This window comes from Capronia coronata, assembly GCF_000585585.1.
Source record: "Capronia coronata CBS 617.96 chromosome Unknown acBCG-supercont1.8, whole genome shotgun sequence".
Classification (NCBI taxonomy): Eukaryota; Fungi; Ascomycota; class Eurotiomycetes; order Chaetothyriales; family Herpotrichiellaceae; genus Capronia; species Capronia coronata.
Window position 1 is genome coordinate 1020519 of NW_006912900.1, and position 20511 is coordinate 1041029.

At 53.4% G+C, this 20511-nt stretch overlaps 7 protein-coding genes across 7 annotated transcripts; 5 read left to right on the forward strand and 2 right to left on the reverse strand.

Moving 5' to 3' along the window:
- Positions 1-141: 141 nt before the first annotated feature.
- A1O1_08614 (uncharacterized protein) lies at positions 142-767 on the forward strand (the record flags this gene model as incomplete). Its single annotated transcript, XM_007729473.1, has 2 exons — positions 142-234; positions 345-767. The coding sequence occupies 2 exons, from the start codon at positions 142-144 to the stop codon at positions 765-767; spliced, it is 516 nt and encodes a 171-aa protein (XP_007727663.1).
- A 662-nt stretch (positions 768-1429) lies between these two features.
- Positions 1430-2053, reverse strand: A1O1_08615 (uncharacterized protein; the record flags this gene model as incomplete). Its single annotated transcript, XM_007729474.1, has 1 exon — positions 1430-2053. The coding sequence occupies one exon, from the start codon at positions 2051-2053 to the stop codon at positions 1430-1432; it is 624 nt and encodes a 207-aa protein (XP_007727664.1).
- A 1795-nt stretch (positions 2054-3848) lies between these two features.
- On the forward strand, positions 3849-5327 carry A1O1_08616 (actin, gamma; the record flags this gene model as incomplete). Its single annotated transcript, XM_007729475.1, has 5 exons — positions 3849-3855; positions 3941-3971; positions 4119-4174; positions 4242-5044; positions 5097-5327. 5 exons carry the CDS (start codon positions 3849-3851, stop codon positions 5325-5327), a joined length of 1128 nt encoding a protein of 375 aa, XP_007727665.1.
- A 431-nt stretch (positions 5328-5758) lies between these two features.
- On the reverse strand, positions 5759-6983 carry A1O1_08617 (homoserine kinase; the record flags this gene model as incomplete). The annotated part of the gene is made up of 2 exons (XM_007729476.1): positions 5759-6145; positions 6264-6983. The coding sequence occupies 2 exons, from the start codon at positions 6981-6983 to the stop codon at positions 5759-5761; spliced, it is 1107 nt and encodes a 368-aa protein (XP_007727666.1).
- Positions 6984-7966: 983 nt separating this feature from the next.
- A1O1_08618 (bifunctional purine biosynthetic protein Ade1) lies at positions 7967-10354 on the forward strand (the record flags this gene model as incomplete). Its single annotated transcript, XM_007729477.1, has 1 exon — positions 7967-10354. The coding sequence occupies one exon, from the start codon at positions 7967-7969 to the stop codon at positions 10352-10354; it is 2388 nt and encodes a 795-aa protein (XP_007727667.1).
- Positions 10355-11720: 1366 nt separating this feature from the next.
- Positions 11721-14378, forward strand: A1O1_08619 (uncharacterized protein; the record flags this gene model as incomplete). Its single annotated transcript, XM_007729478.1, has 1 exon — positions 11721-14378. The coding sequence occupies one exon, from the start codon at positions 11721-11723 to the stop codon at positions 14376-14378; it is 2658 nt and encodes an 885-aa protein (XP_007727668.1).
- Positions 14379-16233: 1855 nt separating this feature from the next.
- Positions 16234-19593, forward strand: A1O1_08620 (uncharacterized protein; the record flags this gene model as incomplete). Its single annotated transcript, XM_007729479.1, has 1 exon — positions 16234-19593. One exon carries the CDS (start codon positions 16234-16236, stop codon positions 19591-19593), a length of 3360 nt encoding a protein of 1119 aa, XP_007727669.1.
- Between the last annotated feature and the right edge of the window lie 918 nt (positions 19594-20511).

The following is a 20511-nucleotide window of genomic DNA, read 5'->3' on the forward strand; positions in this document are numbered from 1 at the left end:
AGAACGACAGTCTTCCTACACCACAGCGAACAGCACACGACCATATCGATATCCCGCTCTGCGCACTGCCTGAGTATCGTGACTGCCTGAGTATCGTAACTGCCTGAGTATTGTACGAGGAACATACAACTCTCTGCCGCCATGTCGTCGAACCGACTTTTCCGCTTCTCGAAGCCAGCATGGCTCAACAGCGCAACCACCAGAACCGCAGGCGTCTACCTCTCAGGAGCTCTTGTATGCACCCAACAAGCACCACCCCCTCTAAAAGTCTCCAATCGATGAACCTACTATCTTTTGCGCGAGTACATTGACTAACAAGAGCTACTTTGTTCCTCCGGTTCTAGTTCTCCCTCGGCTTCTTCTTCTTCGTCGACGCCAGCGTCTTCTCGAAATCCGCACTCAACGGTTCAACCGTACACATCAATTTCGTCGACTGGATCCCGTTCATCTGCTCGGCGCTGGGGATGCTGGTGATCAACAGCATCGAGAAGTCGCGCTTGTCGGCCGACAGTTTCTCCTACAGCGGGAACGGCGTCGCATGGAAAGCCCGTACCGTGCTATTCCTCGGATTTGCGCTCATGGCGGGCGGGTTGGCGGGCAGCGTGACGGTCATGGTGCTCAAGTATCTGTTCAAGGACTATGCGCTGCGGACGGTCTACATGGGCGCGGCGAATGTCATCGCTAACGGGCTGGTCATGCTGAGCTCCGTGATCTTGTGGGTCAGCCAGAACATGGAGGATGATTATACCTATAACTTGCAGCTGTGAGCGGAACTTGGATACGAAAGGTCGAGCAGTTGAGCATGGGGAAAGTGGGAGGCCAGTGGTCACTACCATTCCAAGACACTGGATCCAGATCCCAGGCTAAGGCACGTTTGGGAGGATCTGGTCTACAGCGAGAACCGGCAATACAGGCACTTGCATAACCAGCTCCATTGGTGGTTACCTATGATGGTGATGGTGGCGGTTCCGGAACACGGCATTGCGGTGTCTAGTTCTTGAGCGTATATTGTTTTTGAGTTGGGCAATGGTCTCATATTCGCTGAATCGCTGTCTCAAACTTCCATTCCTTTCTTTCCCGAACCCTTAGCCTGCGCTTTTAATGACTAGCTCCGGGAGCCTCTGCGAAAGTACATTGCACAATGTGCCAGCGGAAATCTGTCATACCGTCGTCCTGGGACCAGGCGCCAGAGTACGTGGCGAGTCCTTCCTCAGCAGAAGGCGTCTCTTCGCTCTCGCATATGTGATTGTGAGAGAATTCTTTCAGCCGATTTGCCTCTTAGATCCTCTAGCAGAGCCTTTCCTTCTTCGGACGCAACGTCTGCCGCAAGCCTCATATGACTGTGGCCTTTTGTTGCCACGCTAGGCTCACTGTCCAATAGCCCACCAGGCGGGCAACTGCCTGTTCCGCCCTGAGTGCTGTTCTGCTTTTACCTTTCCCTCAGTTTCCCCATGATAGCGTCTATAACCTCCATATCTGTAGCCGAGACCTGGTCAGGCCCGACAATGTCCTTGGGCAATCGCTTTACGGCCTCGTTCATGGCAGGCTGATAGTTTCTGATTCCCGAACTTAGAGCATAGACGGCTTTCCTCCGCGCGGCCTCGTCCTCATCATCGAGCGCCATTTTGCATAGTCTCTCGATCCCATTGAGGCCTAGCAGGCGTTCTTGCGCTTTCACGTTGTTTTGCACGGCGGTGCCGAGACACCAGGCGGCCATTCGCCTCAGATCCGCCACTGGGCTGTCCAGTTGTGATAGAAGCGGCGTCCATAGTCCCAGCGGTTCCATGTTGTTGGCGTTGTCCAAGCTTTCGATCAGCTGCTCGAAGTTGTCGAACGCCGTCATTTTGGCATCGTGCGTGACTCCCGGGTCGGAAGACTGGATGATGGCCATGGCTTCAAGCATCAGGTCGGCATCGCTGGGACCGCCCATCAAAGCGCGCAGAGCCTCGGCGGACAATCCCCGCGGTTCTCTGGCCGGCTCGTCGGACGTGTGGTTTGTGGTTTCGGAGTTTTCGATACCCCATTTGAGAAGTGAGTTCATTGCTGGATCCATTTTGGAAGATCAACTTTCGTGTGGAGTGTGCCTTTGCACTATTTACTGGTGTAGAAATGTGTATGCCGCGTCTACAGTGTATATTCAGAAGTTCAATGATGGTTGTTCACTATTGGTAGTTTCCTGCATTGATATCAGGGTCGACGTTGATATGGGCGATGAAGGTGAGTCAAGGCTGAGCCTTGGCCATGCAGGGCTGTGGCGGAACAAATATCCCGCTTAGCTTCCAGTACCTACGATAACATTCTGCATGTTTCGCACTGGCATACTATGGACAATTGTTCGCGTCGACCTTGGGAGGTGGGAAATCTGAAGATTGAAGCAATATGCGCTCTCTGCTTCATGTCCAGAGCAAAGTGTAAGTGTCGGATTTCTGTACCACTGTGAGTTCTATGAACACCGAACGTTCATGGTAGTGCAGTTGATGGAAACGGTGGTTGGAGGCGGTGAACCATTTCGGGGCCCCTAGGCCGGTGGCGGTAAGTGGCTCATGCCCCCAAGGCTGGGATCTCTAGCGGATGGGGCTTAAGGTGGCGCCTGCTTTAAGCCCCTAGCCTGATTAAGCCTGATTAAGCAAGCCTGTCTAACGTCCTCAACATGCCCCCCGCCATGTTGTGGCTGGCATCTGGGATTTTTGCACTGCAACCGAACCCAGATTCGAGGTTGGTCCATGACCGTGTCTATCATGCACTGAGCACTGAGCAGGCTGGTCGACCAACAAGGTCATTAGTATCCCAAAGACATTGTCTCCTTGGTGCAAGAACAGGTTTAGCTGGGGCAGTGCGTGACTGCATATAGTAGTACGGCGTACCACAAAGTGGCCTGGTGCAGATCTGACCCATCGACGAAGTACCTCATATATGCCTAGGTAGGTAGGTACCCACAAGAACCTGAAGGTTGCCTCTAAAATATCCATGTATTTCATCCCACATTATATTGCGCATCGCGATGATAATGGCCAGATAAGTGCCGTAAAACGGGAGAATGGGAGTTGCCTGAATTCACCCGGTCGTGGTGACGAGGCTCCGTCTGGGTCTGGACATGAGGAAAGAGCATTGCGTGGCCCAAGCCGCCACTCAGCGTGGAGCATCATTTCTGACCTATAAGTTGGTAGCATAGTAGCCGTAACGTAGCAACCTATCATCGCGGGATGTTTCATACAGCGCTTCGACCATGTGCTTGCATTCCTTGCAGTCCCTTCAGTATTGCTGGACAAGACAATCATCTGCATCGATAGACTCTCCTTAATCAGTGGCTCTACAGAAAGATCAAATGTCCGTTGCAGGGTTGATAGGAAAATTGATCTAGGTGTTAATTATTAATCTAAGTACCTTATGTTGGTATACCTTAGTCAATCAACCAGCCTGTAGCTGAGGTTGGTATAGAGCAATAAGGGGGCTGCCTAACTAAAAGTGGCACCCGCACAGCACTAACGCGGTACTACGCCTCCCCGTATCACTCACCGAAAATCGTTGGCTGAATTGCAGTGAAGGCGAAGTTGCAGGTGAAGCTCGAGGCCCGCGGTGCAGTGTCTCATCAGCTCTCAGTCTTGGCGTAGCTTCCCTCGCCCACGGCACCGCCCACCGCCTACCGCCTGCTCTACAAATCCACCACCTCACCCTCTTCTCGCAACATTCCAGCTTCGTCTCCATCTTCATCCTTTCTCACCTAATCCACTCTCCTGACTCGTCTTTCCGGAGGTTCTGTCTACCAACCGTGAATCGAGTCTGCTCAACCACTTGCTCTAACAACTTGTGCATTCACCCCTCATTTCGACCTCGTCCGATCAGTCACAATGGAAGGTAAGCTGCACCCGACCTAAGCCCACCGGCTTTGCAATGACATTGTCGTGTTTGAATCAATGCTAATATGCATTTCTCTGTACAGAAGAAGTCGCCGCGCTCGTCATTGACAATGGGTAAGCGCCTATTTCCCTATCTTGACCTATTCATCCTGCGCCCCTTCTGTCAACTCGACATCAGACATGGAATGCAATGGGCCGGAACCTCGGAAGAGCAGGCACTACAGCAATATGATGAATATGATACTGACAAGACCTCACCAGCTCTGGTATGTGCAAAGCTGGCTTTGCCGGTGATGATGCGCCACGAGCAGTTTTCCGTAAGTCGTACCCCGCGTCGGAAGCGCTGACAAGCCCACCGGACGATCTTGCTGACCATCTCGTCAGCATCCATTGTCGGCCGACCTCGCCACCATGGTATCATGATTGGTATGGGTCAGAAAGACTCCTACGTCGGCGACGAGGCCCAGTCCAAGCGTGGTATCCTGACCCTCAGATATCCCATCGAGCACGGTGTCGTCACCAACTGGGACGACATGGAGAAGATTTGGCACCACACTTTCTACAACGAGCTGCGTGTCGCTCCCGAGGAGCACCCAATTCTGTTGACCGAGGCCCCCATCAACCCCAAGTCCAACCGAGAGAAGATGACCCAGATTGTCTTCGAGACCTTCAACGCTCCCGCATTCTACGTCTCTATCCAGGCCGTCCTCTCGCTGTATGCCTCCGGTCGTACCACTGGTATCGTGCTCGACTCCGGTGATGGTGTCACTCACGTTGTCCCCATTTACGAGGGTTTCGCGCTTCCTCACGCCATTTCTCGAGTGGACATGGCTGGTCGTGACTTGACCGACTATTTGATGAAGATCTTGGCTGAGCGCGGTTACACTTTCTCCACCACTGCCGAGCGAGAAATCGTCCGAGACATTAAGGAGAAGCTCTGCTACGTCGCTCTTGACTTTGAGCAGGAGATCCAAACTGCCTCCCAAAGCTCGAGCTTGGAGAAGTCCTATGAGCTTCCCGATGGTCAGGTCATCACCATTGGCAACGAGCGATTCCGAGCTCCCGAAGCGCTCTTCCAGCCAAGCGTCCTGGGTCTCGAATCTGGCGGTATCCACGTCACCACCTTCAACTCCATCATGAAGTGCGACGTTGATGTCCGTAAGGACCTGTACGGCAACATTGTCATGGTAAGCCAGTATGATTTCCTTACATTTAGTTCACATTCTAACATTTTTTCAGTCCGGTGGTACTACCATGTACCCAGGTATCTCCGACCGTATGCAGAAGGAAATCACTGCTCTCGCCCCATCATCCATGAAGGTCAAGATTATCGCTCCCCCTGAGCGTAAATACTCGGTCTGGATTGGTGGATCCATTCTGGCGTCTCTTTCTACCTTCCAGCAAATGTGGATCTCCAAGCAGGAGTACGACGAGAGCGGTCCATCGATCGTCCACCGCAAGTGCTTCTAAACTCCTTTTAAGCATTCTGGAATGATTGGTCATCGGGTTGAAATGCAGCAATTTTCTAGAGTCACCAGTGAACGATGTCAAGATCATGAATGAAACAACGGCGAGCGGAGCATAGAACTATGGAAGGCGAAGTGGATGGTGAATGGCCCAAAAGTAATCGCGAGCTATCACTGGCACGGACTAGCGGCCTGCTACACGGTAGGGGTTCTGACCCATCGAGGCATGTATCGAGAGCGAAACCGACATCTTCAATGAGTAGCATCATCCCCATAGTGTCTAGAATGCAATGCTAGCAAGTTTAAGTTCTTTAAGATTTTCATGGCGATCCCTCGATACGTATCCAACCGCTTATAAGACAGCCAATGTTGCTAGGGAGCAACACGGGAGGCTGGGTAGTATAGTGATGCGGACTACCCACGCTCATATCTGGCTTACGTCTGTCTAATCTCACGTAGATACGATGGAACGTCGCCCGGGACTTCCTGGACAGTTGCACCGTCTTCGGCCGGCTCCAAGATCTTCCACTCGCAGCTGATGCCCTCGTCCTTGAACCGCTGGACAATGACACCAGCAATGGCGTCGAAGTTCTCGGTGGCGAGGGCCAATATCGTCGGGCCGGCGCCCGACAGACATATCCCCAACAGGCCCTTGTGCGTTTTCGGTGACATGGAGGATAGAATGGCGGGCAATGCAGGGATCAGGGTCTTCCTGTACGGTTGGTGGATCTTATCTTGCATTGCGCTGTAAATGAGGTCCGGATCAGGTGGAGAGTCGGAGAGGACAGTAGTCAAGAGAGCAAGACGTTGCAGATTGAAGATCTATAACACCCACCAGCAGGCAAGAGAAGTCAGTAAGCCTGGTCTAATCATTCGCTCCTAAAAGATCGTAGATTTGTCGAGCTTTCAGTCTTGTGAGAAAACATGGGAATGATCTTACCATATCTTGCCGCGAATAGGTCTTGGGCAAAACCTCCCTAGCTTTGGCCGTGCTGACTTCGAAGTCAGGGATGATGGCCAGCGCCTTGATTTCCTTGGCCCAGTTGAACCGTCGATAGTGGCCGATATTCTCGGGCGGGATGGGCGGTGTCAGCCCCGTATCCACGCCACCAGCAGGTTGAGGGAGGACTTCCGACAACGGGACCTCCTTGCGCGCCATGTCGTCCGGATCGAGCTCGTTGAGATACGTGCCGACAAACCCGCCATAAAGGGCCGCAGCGACGTTATCCGGGTGTCGTTCGACCATGAGGCAAAAATCCAGCAGCCGCCGCTTCGACAGCTTCAGATCGCCGACCACATTGCCGAGCAAGACGCCGGCGACCACGGCGGCGCCGGATGACCCCAAACCCCGACCCAGCGGGATCGGGTTGTGGATGTGAACATGTGTCTGGGCTGGGAAGTCGTGCTGGTCGTGGCAACGCAGAACGTACAATGCCGTTCGGGTAATCAGGTTATTGGCTGGGTTTAGGTCGATCTCGTCCGCGCCCACTCCCGTGTACGATACAGTACAGTTCAGAGGGATTGATGGATCGGATGGCTGAGTTCGGTCAATGCTGACGCGGAGTTCGAGGTACATCGACAGAGCGAGGCCAATCACGTCGAACCCGGGGCCTGGTTTTGGGAGAGAGACATGATGAGTACATGAACGTGATAGCGACATGGCTCATCAAGCTCTTGAGGTGGGATGGTATTGTCCCGAGCACAGTTTAAGAGGGTAATCTGTGACTTACCAATGTTGGCTGATGAGCATGGGACCTCTGATTGAGTCAGCTTGACGGACTGAACCACGATGTACTGGAATGTAGGACTGACTTATGAGATGCATTGTTCTAAGACGTGGCCCTAGAAGGGCCAGGAGGACGTGAGATCTGTTTCTGTCGCTACCACGCACAGTGTGATTTTCGGTCGTTAGGATTGTCAACCGAGTCCGCCAACAGCTGTCTCTACGCTTGGGGCGTATGCGTGGTTTCGAATTTGGGCGCGTCCCTGTATATAAGACAATTGGAAGTTCAGTGCGGATAGCGAGTCATACTACTAGCCCGAGCTTGCCATCAAAGGAAAATCCTCGCCTGTCGTTGATCAGCCAATCGCAGAAAAGGTCTTGCAGCAAATCGGAGCCAGGTGACTGACTATATGGGGACGTCACGTGCATCAAAATAGTGCAGTTGCCTCACTTATCATTCACCGTACTCAGCTGTCCCCGTTCGTCCGCCAATCGGAGTGAGCAAAGATTTTATGAGCCTTGGCATGAGAATGTCCGGCTTCTAGATTTTCTCCCCAGATAGAGAAAACTTCAATGTTCAGCCCCTGATGTTGGACAATTAAAATCCCGGGGTTCGTCACCTTCTGCCGTCGATGAGCTATCTTCTATCGCTTTTGTAAGGTAAGTTTGAACTGCGTCGTGCCGAAATCATGCCTTTCTGTGCCCCTGGCCGTCTTGCGTTCTGAGCCAACCAGCATTGAGAAAAACATTGGGAAGGTCACAAAACACAGAGTTGTTGAATATGGAATACACTTTGGGTGTGAATGGACTTCCTGATCTCTTTGCCACGATGTTTTTGACTTGCTTGACCACAGGTTGAGGGGTTGTCTCACTAACTCATCGTCTCTTCAGCCTCGAGCCAAACAGCACATATTCAAGCCATGTCGGAGAGGCTACGCATACTGGTCATCGGCTCAGGCGGGCGCGAACATGCACTCGTCTGGAAGCTGGCTAGGTCACCATCCGTTGATGTCGTCCACATCGCACCCGGCAATGGAGGCACCGAATCCAATAAGGTCATCAATGTTAAAATTGCCGCCGATGATTTCACAGAACTGGTCGCCCATGCGAGGAAGCATGGTTTGAACCTGGTAGTTGTCGGCCCTGAAGCGCCATTGGTGGCTGGTATTGAAGGATTCTTTCGTGCGGTCGGTATTCGATGCTTCGGTCCCAGCAAAGCTGCTGCCCAGATGGAAGGATCGAAAGCATTCTCCAAAGATTTCATGCGAAGACATGGCATCCCCACAGCGGCATTCCGAAATTTCACAGACTATGAAGCGGCACGAGACTATCTCGACACCGTCAATCATGACGTTGTCATCAAAGCAGATGGACTGGCTGCCGGGAAAGGTGTCATCATTCCCACGACGAAGAAAGAGGCACATGATGCTTTGAAACAGATCATGGTTGCGCGTGAGTTCGGGTCGGCCGGTTCACAAGTAGTGATTGAAGAATTTCTGGAAGGCGAGGAGCTGAGTATCCTCACCTTCAGTGATGGCTACACGATAAGGTCGTTGCCGCCTGCTCAGGACCACAAACGTGCCCTTGATGGAGACCAAGGTCCCAACACCGGAGGCATGGGCTGCTATGCGCCTACAAGAGTTGCTTCGAAAGAGCTGATCGCACAGATTGACCGAGAAATTGTTCAACCTACCATTGACTGTATGCGGCGTGAGGCTATGCCTTTTGTCGGCATGCTTTTCACGGGATTGATGATCACCAAGAGCGGACCCAAGGTGCTGGAATACAACGTTAGAGGAGGCGACCCGGAGACCCAGACTTTACTACCCCTCCTCAGCGACGACACTGATCTCGCCAGAGTTATGCAGGCCTGCACGGAACATTGGCTGGATGGGGTTGATTTGAAGATTGAGCCCAAGTTCTCTGCGACCGTGGTTGCCTGTGCTGAAGGCTATCCTGGACCTTACGCCAAGAACAGGCCGATCACGTTGCACAAGGTCCCGGAGGACGTCCTTGTGTTCCATGCTGGGACCAGCAAAGACGGGAAGCAAGTTGTGTCGACAGGAGGCCGGGTCATCGCCTCAACAGCAACCGCGACGACCTTGGAAGAAGCGGTTGCCAAAGCTTACAAGGGCATGGACACGATCAAGTTCGATGGCATGCACTTCAGGAAAGATATTGCCCATCGGGCGTTCAAGAGAAAGGCTCAAAACAAGGGCTCTGAAGAAGCACCAATGACGTACGCGTCGGCAGGTGTATCCATCGATGCAGGAAATGATCTGGTCGCCAGGATCAAGCCAGCCGTGAAAGCGACCTCGCGACCTGGCGCCGATTCCATCATTGGTGGCTTCGGTGGTGGCTTTGATCTGACGAGGGCCGGTTACAATGAAAAATCTCCCATGTTGGTTGGCGCGATTGACGGTGTCGGAACCAAGCTCAAGATCGCCCATGCCATGAACGTTCACGACACTGTCGGCATCGACTTGGTGGCCATGAACGTCAACGACCTCGTGGTGCAAGGTGCAGAGCCGCTGATGTTCCTTGACTGCTATACCTGCAGCATTCTGGATGTGGATATTGCCAGCGACTTCATCCGTGGCGTTTGCGAAGGCTGTAAGATCTCCAACTGCGCGCTTGTTGGAGGCGAGACCGCCGAAATGCCCGGTCTCCTTAGCGGAACCGAATACGATGCTGTGGGCGCCGCAATCGGAGCCATCGATACGGCAGCTGGCAAGAGGGTCTTGCCCGATCTCGAAAGCATGGTTGCAGGTGACGTACTTTTTGGCCTGGCTTCCAGCGGGGTCCACTCGAATGGTTTCTCACTGGTCCGCCGCATCACGGAAAAGATGCATCTCGCGTTCTCCGATACTGCACCCTGGAACTCCGAAACCACCGTTGGTCGATCCCTCCTTACTCCGACCCGCATCTATGTTGTTCCTCTGTTGCAAGCAGTCAAGCGAGACTTCATCAAAGGAATGGCACACATCACAGGTGGTGGGCTGACCGAGAATGTGCCACGAATGCTGCCAGACCACCTCGCCGCCGAGATTGATGTGTCCGCCTGGGACCGACCGGCAGTGTTCAAGTGGCTCCAGAAGGCAGGCAATGTTAGCAATGAGGAGATGAGCCGAACGTTCAACAACGGAATTGGAATGGTCCTTGTTGTTTCCAGCGTGGCTTCGGGAGAAGTGAAGAAGATCCTGGAGGCCCAAGGAGAGTCAGTCTACAAGATCGGCAGGCTCGTCAGCAGAGAGCAAGGCAGTGAAGGCTGTATCCTGAGGAATCTGAATTCATGGAGCTCTTCCTAGACGTTGTGGCTCGAGTTGCTCGTATAAGAAAGAGATGAAGTGCGGCAGAACGCCTCACCTCTGGACTTCGAAAGCCCGTTGTTCAACACGAGCTGACATGCTCATGCGCATCCATCAGTATCGGTTACAAGGCGATCCTGCCTTCGGCTCAGACGGCCGATTCCGGGCTTCCCTGACAAAATATCGCAGGACGATACATGGCTCATGCTTTTCGCCAATGCAGTCCTTTCTTGACGCCCAATTTGCGGCAGTATGCTGGTGTTGTACTTATATGTGTCTCCTCCTACCTCTATACACTAGCATGGTCAAGTGGTCGTTCGTCTTTGTGACTGATTGACTATACCGTGGCCCTGTCACTACTCGCCTAGCCATGGGCGATGAACCTGTCCAGAACATGGTCCCCGCGCCCCAGACGGACGCTGTTACAACCATGTGGAAAGGAAGTCACACAAGGCTGACCAGCAGTGCGTACCGGACGGCTGGTGCAAATGATGCCGCCGGATCTGAAGCGGCCAAAACTTCTCAGGGGCCATCGTGTCGACCGCCGGCGTGGCCATGGGCAGACATGATCTCTTGATCCGATCTGTTAGGCAGGCTTTCAAATAAGCCTGTTGTCCTACGACTGGTTATCATTACCTGTTGCCCGCTCCCTTCCCGCCTACGACGCGTGAAAGATCCACATATCAACACATGCAGCATCTTTGCACGAGCAACCTGGCGGAGCGAAAACTTGGAGAACAATTGACTGTTCGCTCAGCCATCTTGTCTACGTAGGACATACGCACTTCATCGAACTGGGGAAATGAGGGCGCCGCCGACGGCACATCACTCATGGGAATCATGACAGTTTGAGGACGACCGTAGCCCCCTACTCCGGTATTACGCCTGTCATGTGCCGTTATGATTTGCCGCTATGATTAAATGAACGACTTCGCTATTGAGAAGTTGCCCGGGCTGAGATCTCATAGAAATAGCTATTGTACTATGTCAGTACAACACTAATAAGCATTGAATTGAAACAGCGTCCTGTAAGACATTGAAATGTTCTGTGCACCTAGTAGGAGGTAATTGACTTGCGGAGAAGCGTCAGGACACAATGCTGCAACGAGGCTGACACGACGAAGCTGACGAGAATGATGCCAAGCCTGCCACGTGCAAAGAAAAGTACTTGAATGCGAGTCGCGCTTCAACATTTATGGCCACAGCATCAATCTCCCGTCTTTCGAGTCTCACGTCAGTTTATTGCTTCCATTCTCTCCTTTCTTTGTGTGAAGACTTTGCTTCTCAGAGGAGTAGTTCTAGGGTGTCTCTCCGGCGGCAGGTATTCTCATTCCTTCAAGAATCGTTCTCCGGAGGCTTTCCTCACATGCTGCCCTTCTCCGCGAAGCGGCCCATATGTCTATTATGTCGACTTAGGCACAGTAAACAGGCGCTCTCGCCGACCTTGCACAACCTCTCCTCCACGTCTGATGCGCGGCACTTATCCTCGGCCGCCATTCTCAATGCACCAAAACCTCGCCGAACCGTTTCAAATGGACAGCGATCAAGTCGGACTCGAAAGTCGGCGAACCGAGACCCTTCCCAAGCCGCTGGAAGCACATTGTCAGGGGTGCAGAAGAACAGAATAAAAGCGCTTGCCGACTACCTGCCGCTGCTGCAGGAACATGCCAAAACGCTGGTACCCGAGACTGCGCCCACAGTCGACGATTTGACCCTCGACCAAGTGCTTGGTAGTTTCAAGCCCAAAACGCGGGCTCTACGCCGGGCAATACCTACTCTCCAGGAGTCATACGGAGGACACCCTTTCTATACATTGGACTCTGATCTCCGTCGAATAGCATCCCTGACGCCACGAGGAAAGACGGATGTCGTCGATGATGAGACGAAGCGGATCCTCAGCGGACTAGGTATTCTCGAGGACCCTGTAGTCCAAGAACCCGAATCTAGCTCCGTCACGACCAAGCCTGGCCGTCGAAAAAGTGTCCCCAAGGCAGAGCGGCCCGTATCGACTCCTCGAATCCGCCGACGATTCAGCAAAGGGGCCCCGATACCTCCTAGACAGGCGTCGCTGGAATATGGAGGTGTTGATACAGAAGTAGGGGTATCGAAGAGAACAAAATCTTCCGACAAGGAAAGAATCGCGCAACTGGATCAGGCGCGCGTAGCAGTTGCACATCTCAAGGACTTTGCATTAAAGCCGGTGCAAGTCGAACGCTCACAGGTGCCTACCTTGAGCCACGACCTGTCACGCGTTCTCTTCAACCCAGGCGTCTATCAGTTACAAGATCCGCGCTCGAGGGTGTGGAACTTCGATCCCTATCTGGGCAATATCATGCCAGTGTCTGAGTTCAACTTCGATGCGTTAAACAGGTACATCACGTCCTCGGAGGACTCGCAGCTGCGAAACGTGGCTGCCGCGCACAAGAAGCGTTACATCGGTTCTACTTCCAGCATGTCAGGTGTCCTGGCCCATTTCCACTTTCTTCTCTCTGCGTGGCGCGAGTTGACCATCGACCAATTGACTCGAGGATTCAAAGATGATGGCACCTCCTTCACCAAGATCCAAAGAGGTCCGACAGCCATCTTCCTTCGATACAAGGACGGTGTCTATGCTGTCGATGCGGACAAGGAGTTTGATTCAGCCAATGTACTCATGAGCCTGGGTCGATCCATGGAGAAGCTCCTGACTCTGGAGAAGGATGACTACGAACGATATCGCAGAACGCACGACGAGCAGAAGGATGCCGAGGTGCACTCAAGCGAACCGGAAGCATACCACTATAGCGAGCTTGGGAAGTTCCTCCTACGATCTCAGCTTGATGCACACGACCCTCGACTTCCCGGGACAGGCATGTTTGACCTCAAAACGCGGGCGGTGGCGGCGGTTCGAATGATGGTTCACAAACATGAAGCAGGTGCTGGCTATCAAATCAAGAACAGGTTTGGCACGTGGGAGTCCTTTGAGCGGGAGTATTATGATATGATGCGTTCAGCCTTTCTCAAATATTCGCTCCAAGTACGGATGGGTCGAATGGACGGGATTTTTGTCGCTTATCACAATACAGAGCGTCTCTTTGGCTTCCAGTACATACCGTTACCGGAACTAGACTTGGCCCTGCACGGACAATCAGACCAGACACTGGGTGACCGCGAGTTCCGGCTGAGCTTCCGGCTTCTCACGGATATTTTTGACCAAGCGACGGCGCGGTTCCCCAAGCAGTCTCTAAGGTTCCATTTCGAGGCGAGAGAGGCGACATCAGTTCAAGCACCTCACATGTATATTTTCGCGGAACCGGTCACGGAGGATGAGATCACTGATATTCAGAGCAAAAAGAAGGAGGAAATCGAAGCCTATGAGCGACGTATCTTTAATCCCAAATCCCACCAAGCACAGACACCTCCAGATGATGAATGGGAGAATGCTGCGCCCGAGGACGAAGATGATACGTTTGATGCAGAGGCAGAGGCAGAGATTACTGATTTCGCAGATCCAGACACGGCAGCGCCTCAAGCGTCCACGGCGGAAGCTGGGGAAAGCACGGTGTTGACAGGCTCGTCGAATGCGGCCGATGTTGGCTTCTTGAAAAGCCTCATGGGCATCGATATGGCGCCCAACAACAAGTCTGAGCCGAAAAAGGAGCCAGCCCAGCGTCCTGAGCCAGCGCAGGAACCAGCCAGCCAAAAGCCTCTTTTGGCTTGGAAACTGAACATCCGGAACATTGTGAACGGGCTTCCTGTCAGTCGACCTCACGACTTGAAGGAGAATGACAGCTGGGATGTTCAGTACACTCTGACACCGTTCCCCGAAGTGTCTGGGCATCGAAACTATTTGCTGTGCAAGAACCGACGCAAGGCGGTGTTGGAGGCTCCTCAAGGTGAAGACGAAGCTGTCAGCTACTACATCCAGCAGTTACTCTCCATGAGCCAGAAAGGAGCAGACTGGCGACGGAGGTTGGACGAGCTCGATGCCCAGCGAGACAGAGTCGTCCTCTATGGCGACCGTGTGACCGGAGAAAGGAATTAAGGAATTAAGGATTGTCCTGCTATACCCTGCCCTGCCCGGCGGACACCGAGATTCTGTAAATAACACAGAAAGTGCTTCCACGAAGATCTTGTGCGATATGTACCATAGCCACTGATATTTATTAGAGACACCATTGCAAGCGGCGCCAAATTGGGGGCCTTTCAACCCCCCAAGATATGTGAATAAGGGGTCTCCATGTGTGACGTTCCGAGGCCTTGGTTTGAGGCTGAGACGGTGTTGCACAGATAGACAAGTACATCGAGACAGAGGCTCGAAGACAGAGTCAGTGAGAGACAGACCAGAGACATGTTTCATGAACCATATGGTCATCGTTATTGTTCTGTGTTTTGAGAACAGTCAAGAACTGAAATGTACGACCAGACTGTGTCGAGCAAGCCTACAGCGTAATAAATGAGCGTTCAGTGGTGCCACTGTCGCAGCAGGCCAGTGGGTTCTTGCTTGAGCTTGTAGTGGAGTTGGTATTGCTTCCTATCGTCGATTGATCCATTCGTAGGTACGTGTGCAGTGTGCAGTGGCGCCGGATGATCGATCACAAGCCAGTAGAAGAGCATACTACCGTAGGACCTAAGCGACGCCGAGGAGAGAGAGAGATCGCCGTGGCAGTCATGGGCTGTAAAATGGTACGCGAGGTATTTATTCTTCCTTGAACGCCGTGAATGTACTTGGTCCATACCAGATACCTACCTACATACCTAGGTAGTAGACATGTAAACAAACGACCCAAGGAACACGCATAGGTGGCAGTGAATTGCCGCTGTGGCGTGGTTCGGCAATCGTCCCTTCGTTGGGCATGCGCTTGGGGAGGTACGGAGAGAATCGAGATGGTGAGATGGCGGCTGCGAGACTCGCCAATCGTAGGTTTGAGAGGGACGGCATTGGGACGGGATAGGGACGGGATATCGACGTCTTCTGCTCTGCTGCCAATAAGTAAGTGTCTCAGCACGTATCATCCGGGGCCATGCCGATCGGATAGCCCTGAAGCCATGGAGCCATGGAGCCCTGCATGGCTTGCATGGTTGGGAGACAAAAGAGACCAGGGAGACAATGGAGCTGAGAACCAGGTTGCGGCGGGAGGGAAAAGCCAGTCAAGCAACGAGGAGGAGCGGCAGACTGGAGTCCGGAGACATCACCCGCTGCCATCGTCCCATCAAGTTCCCATCGCAGTTCCACTGCTGGCACCAGTTCAATCAATCAATAATGATTCTGAACGACGGTTGAACCGGGAGCGAGAAAGACTTGCTTGCATTAATTAATATTGGATCTTCACCTCGTGGGCGTTACCTTACGTACTTCCACGGTTACTACGTACCTCCCTGTCCAGCTACTCTGTACTCCTCTATCTCGCTCCATCCTACATACAGCCTGAGCTTCACGACCATCCTCTCTATCCCCGGCCTCTCTGTCCTACCTGTCAGAAACTCTCCAACTCCTGCGGCGTCCTATCGTCTCCTCACGATCCCCAGGTGACTTCAATATATTGCACGCCGGGCACCACCAGGTTCCAGACACGAAGCACAGCCTCCGAGACCCTGTATCCGCCGCAGACTGTCTTGTCTAGACGAACCTCGTCGTATGCCGCAGTTGTTACCACTTCCGGAACGTTCCCGCCGTCCGCTTGTACCTAGTTAAGAAAGACCCAAGAGTGGGATACAATGCTGGACGGGTTGTCACTATCCGAGTGGTAAAGCAGCCCTGGGCGGGCATGACTGCATCCAGACTCCCAGGAGAAGTTGTTGAACCCTGACGCACTTAGAAACATCTGCGTTGTGCAATTAATTTGCGCCGTGGGAGAGTCATGAAGACCATCACGGTGTCAGATGTCATGGTCGCCGACATGGCCGACAAGCGGAGGAGGAAAAGCCTCAGCATCTTCCGCCAGAAAATTGACGCCGTCCCTCCCATACAAATACCCTCGCGCACTTCCGCCGGAATGCGTTCCAGCGACTCGCATCTTGCCAGTCCCATCTCTTCGGATCAACCGAGCCCCAAGGGTCGCCCCAAAACTTTGCAAAAGTCCAGCCGGAGCTCCGTCTTCGGATCGCTACGATCGTTGCACTCCCTCGATGAAGACGAGAAAACCGCCTTGACCCGATCGGATTCCAAAGCGTCTTCTCTCCAGGAAGACGGCGACATGAATATCAGGGGGCTCTTGGGCGATCAGGTTCTGCAGTACGGCGAGGTGCAAGCGGCAGGCAACAACGTCTTCCGGAAGCGGACCCAGTTCATGGTCTTGACCGAATCACATCTCGTCCGGTTCAGAAGCCAGTCCAAAGCTGTTGAGATGTTCCCCAGTATCCCGGCCCAAGTTGGCAGGGGTCATACGCCACGCACATCCTCCGTGAGCTCCTATTCGGAGCTCCAGGTGGCAGCGTATTCAGACATTACCTCGGGTATCCCCCTCGACCAGGTCATCGCCGTGTACAAGATGGATGATGGTCGGCCCTTTGTCACAGTTGAAGTGGCCTACCTCGACGAAAAAACAAGAAGGTCGGCCACAATGCAAATGCAACTGAGCGAGTTTCGGGAGGCCTACTTATGGACCAGTGCCATCCGTATGGCTGCGAGTCAAGCAAGGGCTTCCCTGTCCCAGCAAATCCCCGAGGCGACAGTGGAACATCTCGCCCGGGTTCTGGAGCGAGAGAGAGATTACGATCCGCATCATTTCCACGTCTTCAAGGTTGTGCAGCGCTCGGTGAACAGATCTGTGGGGAGAGCATCCAGCGATGACTTGACGAGGCTCGGGTCCGGAATTGCCTATCTGGTCATTGGCCTTCATAAAGTTCATTTGGTGCCTTTGCATCGGACGTCGACACGATCCTCCAGTGCCTCCCTGAGTGAGACCGAGGCGATGACCTCGTTCGCCATTGTGACTTTGACCTCGATCAAGGTTCAGGCGGGTGAAGACGCCTTCCAACTGGTATTTAAAGCACCCATGGGCAAACCCTACACCGCCCAGCTCGCGTCTTTCTCCGCCGGTGAGATCGCCCTTCGGTTGCGATTTGCGTCGGAGTATCTACGACCCGAATGGCAGAGGCAGCCTTTTGTCTTCGATGTCCCCGAGGAGCTGGAGGATCAAATGGACCCTCCGAATTTCCCCAAGGAGGATCACGACTGTTTCGATAGGACACTCATCGCATATTGTGCGGGATACAACGTGAACACGTCGCGGATCTGCTACTCTGTAGATTACCATTGCGAGGACGCTCCTTGCTTCCAGCTGCTCCCCTCCTCCACCGGGACCTCGTATTCGGCGCTAGAGCTACTCGCCGTATTTCGAGCCCTCCGCTACAATGAATCGTTCACGTCAATATCGTTTGCGCGCATCAGTCTGAGTCCTCTTCGACACCTGTATGATACGTTCGCATCGGACGTGGATAGCCTATCCACCCGATCTGGAAACCCGACAAATATAGTCGGTCACCAAGATCTGCCGGTGTTGGGGCAGGAGATCAGAGCACTGGCCCTGAAGAGTCGTCGCCTGAGACGGTTGGACTTTTCCTACACCCTTCCTTCGAGGACGTTGGCGGAGGAGGAACAACCACTGGACTGCGGCATTCTGGAGGCACTCGCACCGTTGTGCAAGAAGTCCTTGACCAATGTCGACTGGATTGTGCTCACGGGGTTGCGGCTGGCCGAGTCGGACCTGAATTACCTGGTAGATGCTGCTTCGGAGCGGAAGTGTCATCTCCGTGCTCTGGAGATTGGCGAGTGCGGCCTGTCAGTGCACGACATTGACGTGCTTTTGTCTGCGCTGGCCGTGCAAGAGAGTACGGTCGAAGTGGTGGATATCTCAGGAGCGCAGGGGCGGTTCAGTCCGGAACTCTTCCAACGAGTCATTGGTGCTTTCACGCGAATCCGACGGCTGAATCTCACCCGCGTGCAGAAAACGGCCGGTCCTGAACCGTTGGTGTGCCCAGACGCATTGTTTGCATGGCGACTCGAGGCGCTCCATTTGTCTCAGACGACCCTGAACGAACAGACGGTTGACTCCATTTCGACGTATCTGGCCAGCACGAAGTCCGATATCCTGCGGGAGATACACGTCAACCAGTGCGGTCTCACGGGACGCGATCTTGCAACCTTTTTCCAATCCATGGCTCGGGATGACGGGCTGCCGAGAGTGATGCACGTGAGCGCCAACGAGAACCGGCTGAAGTCAGGCAATTCTGCACTGTTCAAGACTCTTGCCCAGGGGTTCGGACCGACTTCGTTGAGTATGCGAATGATGGACTTTGACAAAGACAGCCATTTCCGTGAAATGATCAAGGCTTTGGCTGACAACACTACTCTGCTCAGCTTGGATATCGCGGGTGCTTCGCTACCGTACGATGCCAGTGTCGAGACGTGCGAGGCGTTGAAGGAGTTGTTCGCCACCAACCAGACCCTGGAAGAACTCGACATCAGCGGCGAACACGCGCACTTGGATGCGACTCGGTTTGGGATCGGGCTCAACATTGCATTGCGAGGATTGAAAACCAACAAGACTCTGAGGCTGCTTCGGATTGAATATCAATCATTGGGATTACAAGGGGCAAACACATTGGCCGAGGTTCTCGAGCACAATAACACGTTGCTGGAGATCCATTGCGACCACAACGACATCAACCTACAGAGTTTCACAGCGCTGGTGGATGCGTTGGAGAGGAATCATGCGCTGCTGTACATGCCGAGCATGGACCACGACCGAGCCAAGTCTCTGGAAAAGGTGCAGCGAGAGTTCGAGACGATGGAACACGTCGAGAGCCCCAAAGCGCCGTCCAAGAATGGAGCCACGACGCTCAAAAAGACCTTCACCGGCGCCCTGACCGGCCGACCGCATCGACGGGGCCACGGGCATCGACACAGCAGTTCCATGTCGTCGACCGCATCGTTTACAGACCACGACGTGTCCGCCGTGATCAGGACGCTGGATGAGAAATGGGACGCGCAAGTGGCCAGGATGCAGAAGTACTTGTTCCGCAACTACTGTCTATCGCAAGGCGTGCCGTGGCAGGACGACTCGGCGGCGGGCGGTGATGGAGACCACCAATCCCTCGATACCACGACCACGGCCAATGGAGACTCGCTGGCACAGTTGCTGCAGCATGTGCAGCTGGACAGGACGCCGACTGTGGAGAACCCGACGTCATTGGACTACTTGGATGAAAAGTCGGTCGATGTTGGGCCGCTGGTGTTTCAGATGCCTGAGGATTGAAGACGGGCGACGGCGTCTACTACGCCTTGGAAAGAGGATCTCGATCCGTTGTACAGACAGGGCTTATGAAGAGAGACCCCGGGGTTCCCTTGCGAACAAGAAACAAAGAAATGGAGCCCAACGGAAGACAAAGGTGGCAAGGACTCGTATTCTTTTTCTTCTTTTTGATACCCCCCATCTTTTCCGGGCTTGCAGTGCAAGCAAAGCACATGATAGAAGTCCTTTTTTCTTTGGAAGGGGTGTTGTATGCGATGGATCGTACCTGGATGTATATGACTATGCCAGGACTGCGCGGGATGGGCATCACCACCATCATTGATCCATCACCATCACCACGTACTTGAACAACAACAGATGAGATGAATGGACATTGACCAGGAACATGATTGAAGGCCTCCGTACAGTGACTTCTGCAGTTGAGGATGTGCATATGTGGTATACATGCCGAAACTGGCGTTGGGCGTGGTATGTTCCTAGTAGGGACTTGACCTACTGATATATAGGTTGAAGCTGTACCGTATGCATGATTCTGTTCTAGCATACCATTTGAGTCTTGCATCCATGCTTTTGGTCATAGAGGTGAGGAGACCGGACTGTCTACCACGTACTAGTACTGCGTGTGGTAGGTACCTTCGTATCGGCATAGCAAGCATCAGCATCAGCCTCAGCCTCAGCCTCCGTCTCAGTCTCGCAACATACTGCTATGAGGGGAACGGATATGCGGTGGACGCGTGGATTGTCAGCGCGATCAGAGCATATATATAGTACTGCAGCACTATGATACTCCGTAGTAGTGGCGGTGAGAGTCGGCTCCTCGTGCAAGTTGCCTCTTCCGGCAATTGTAAGGGTATCCTCAAATGGTCGGCGAGGAGAGAGAGAGATAACAGCGGGGGCCGGGCAGGATATTTGGTCCGGGAG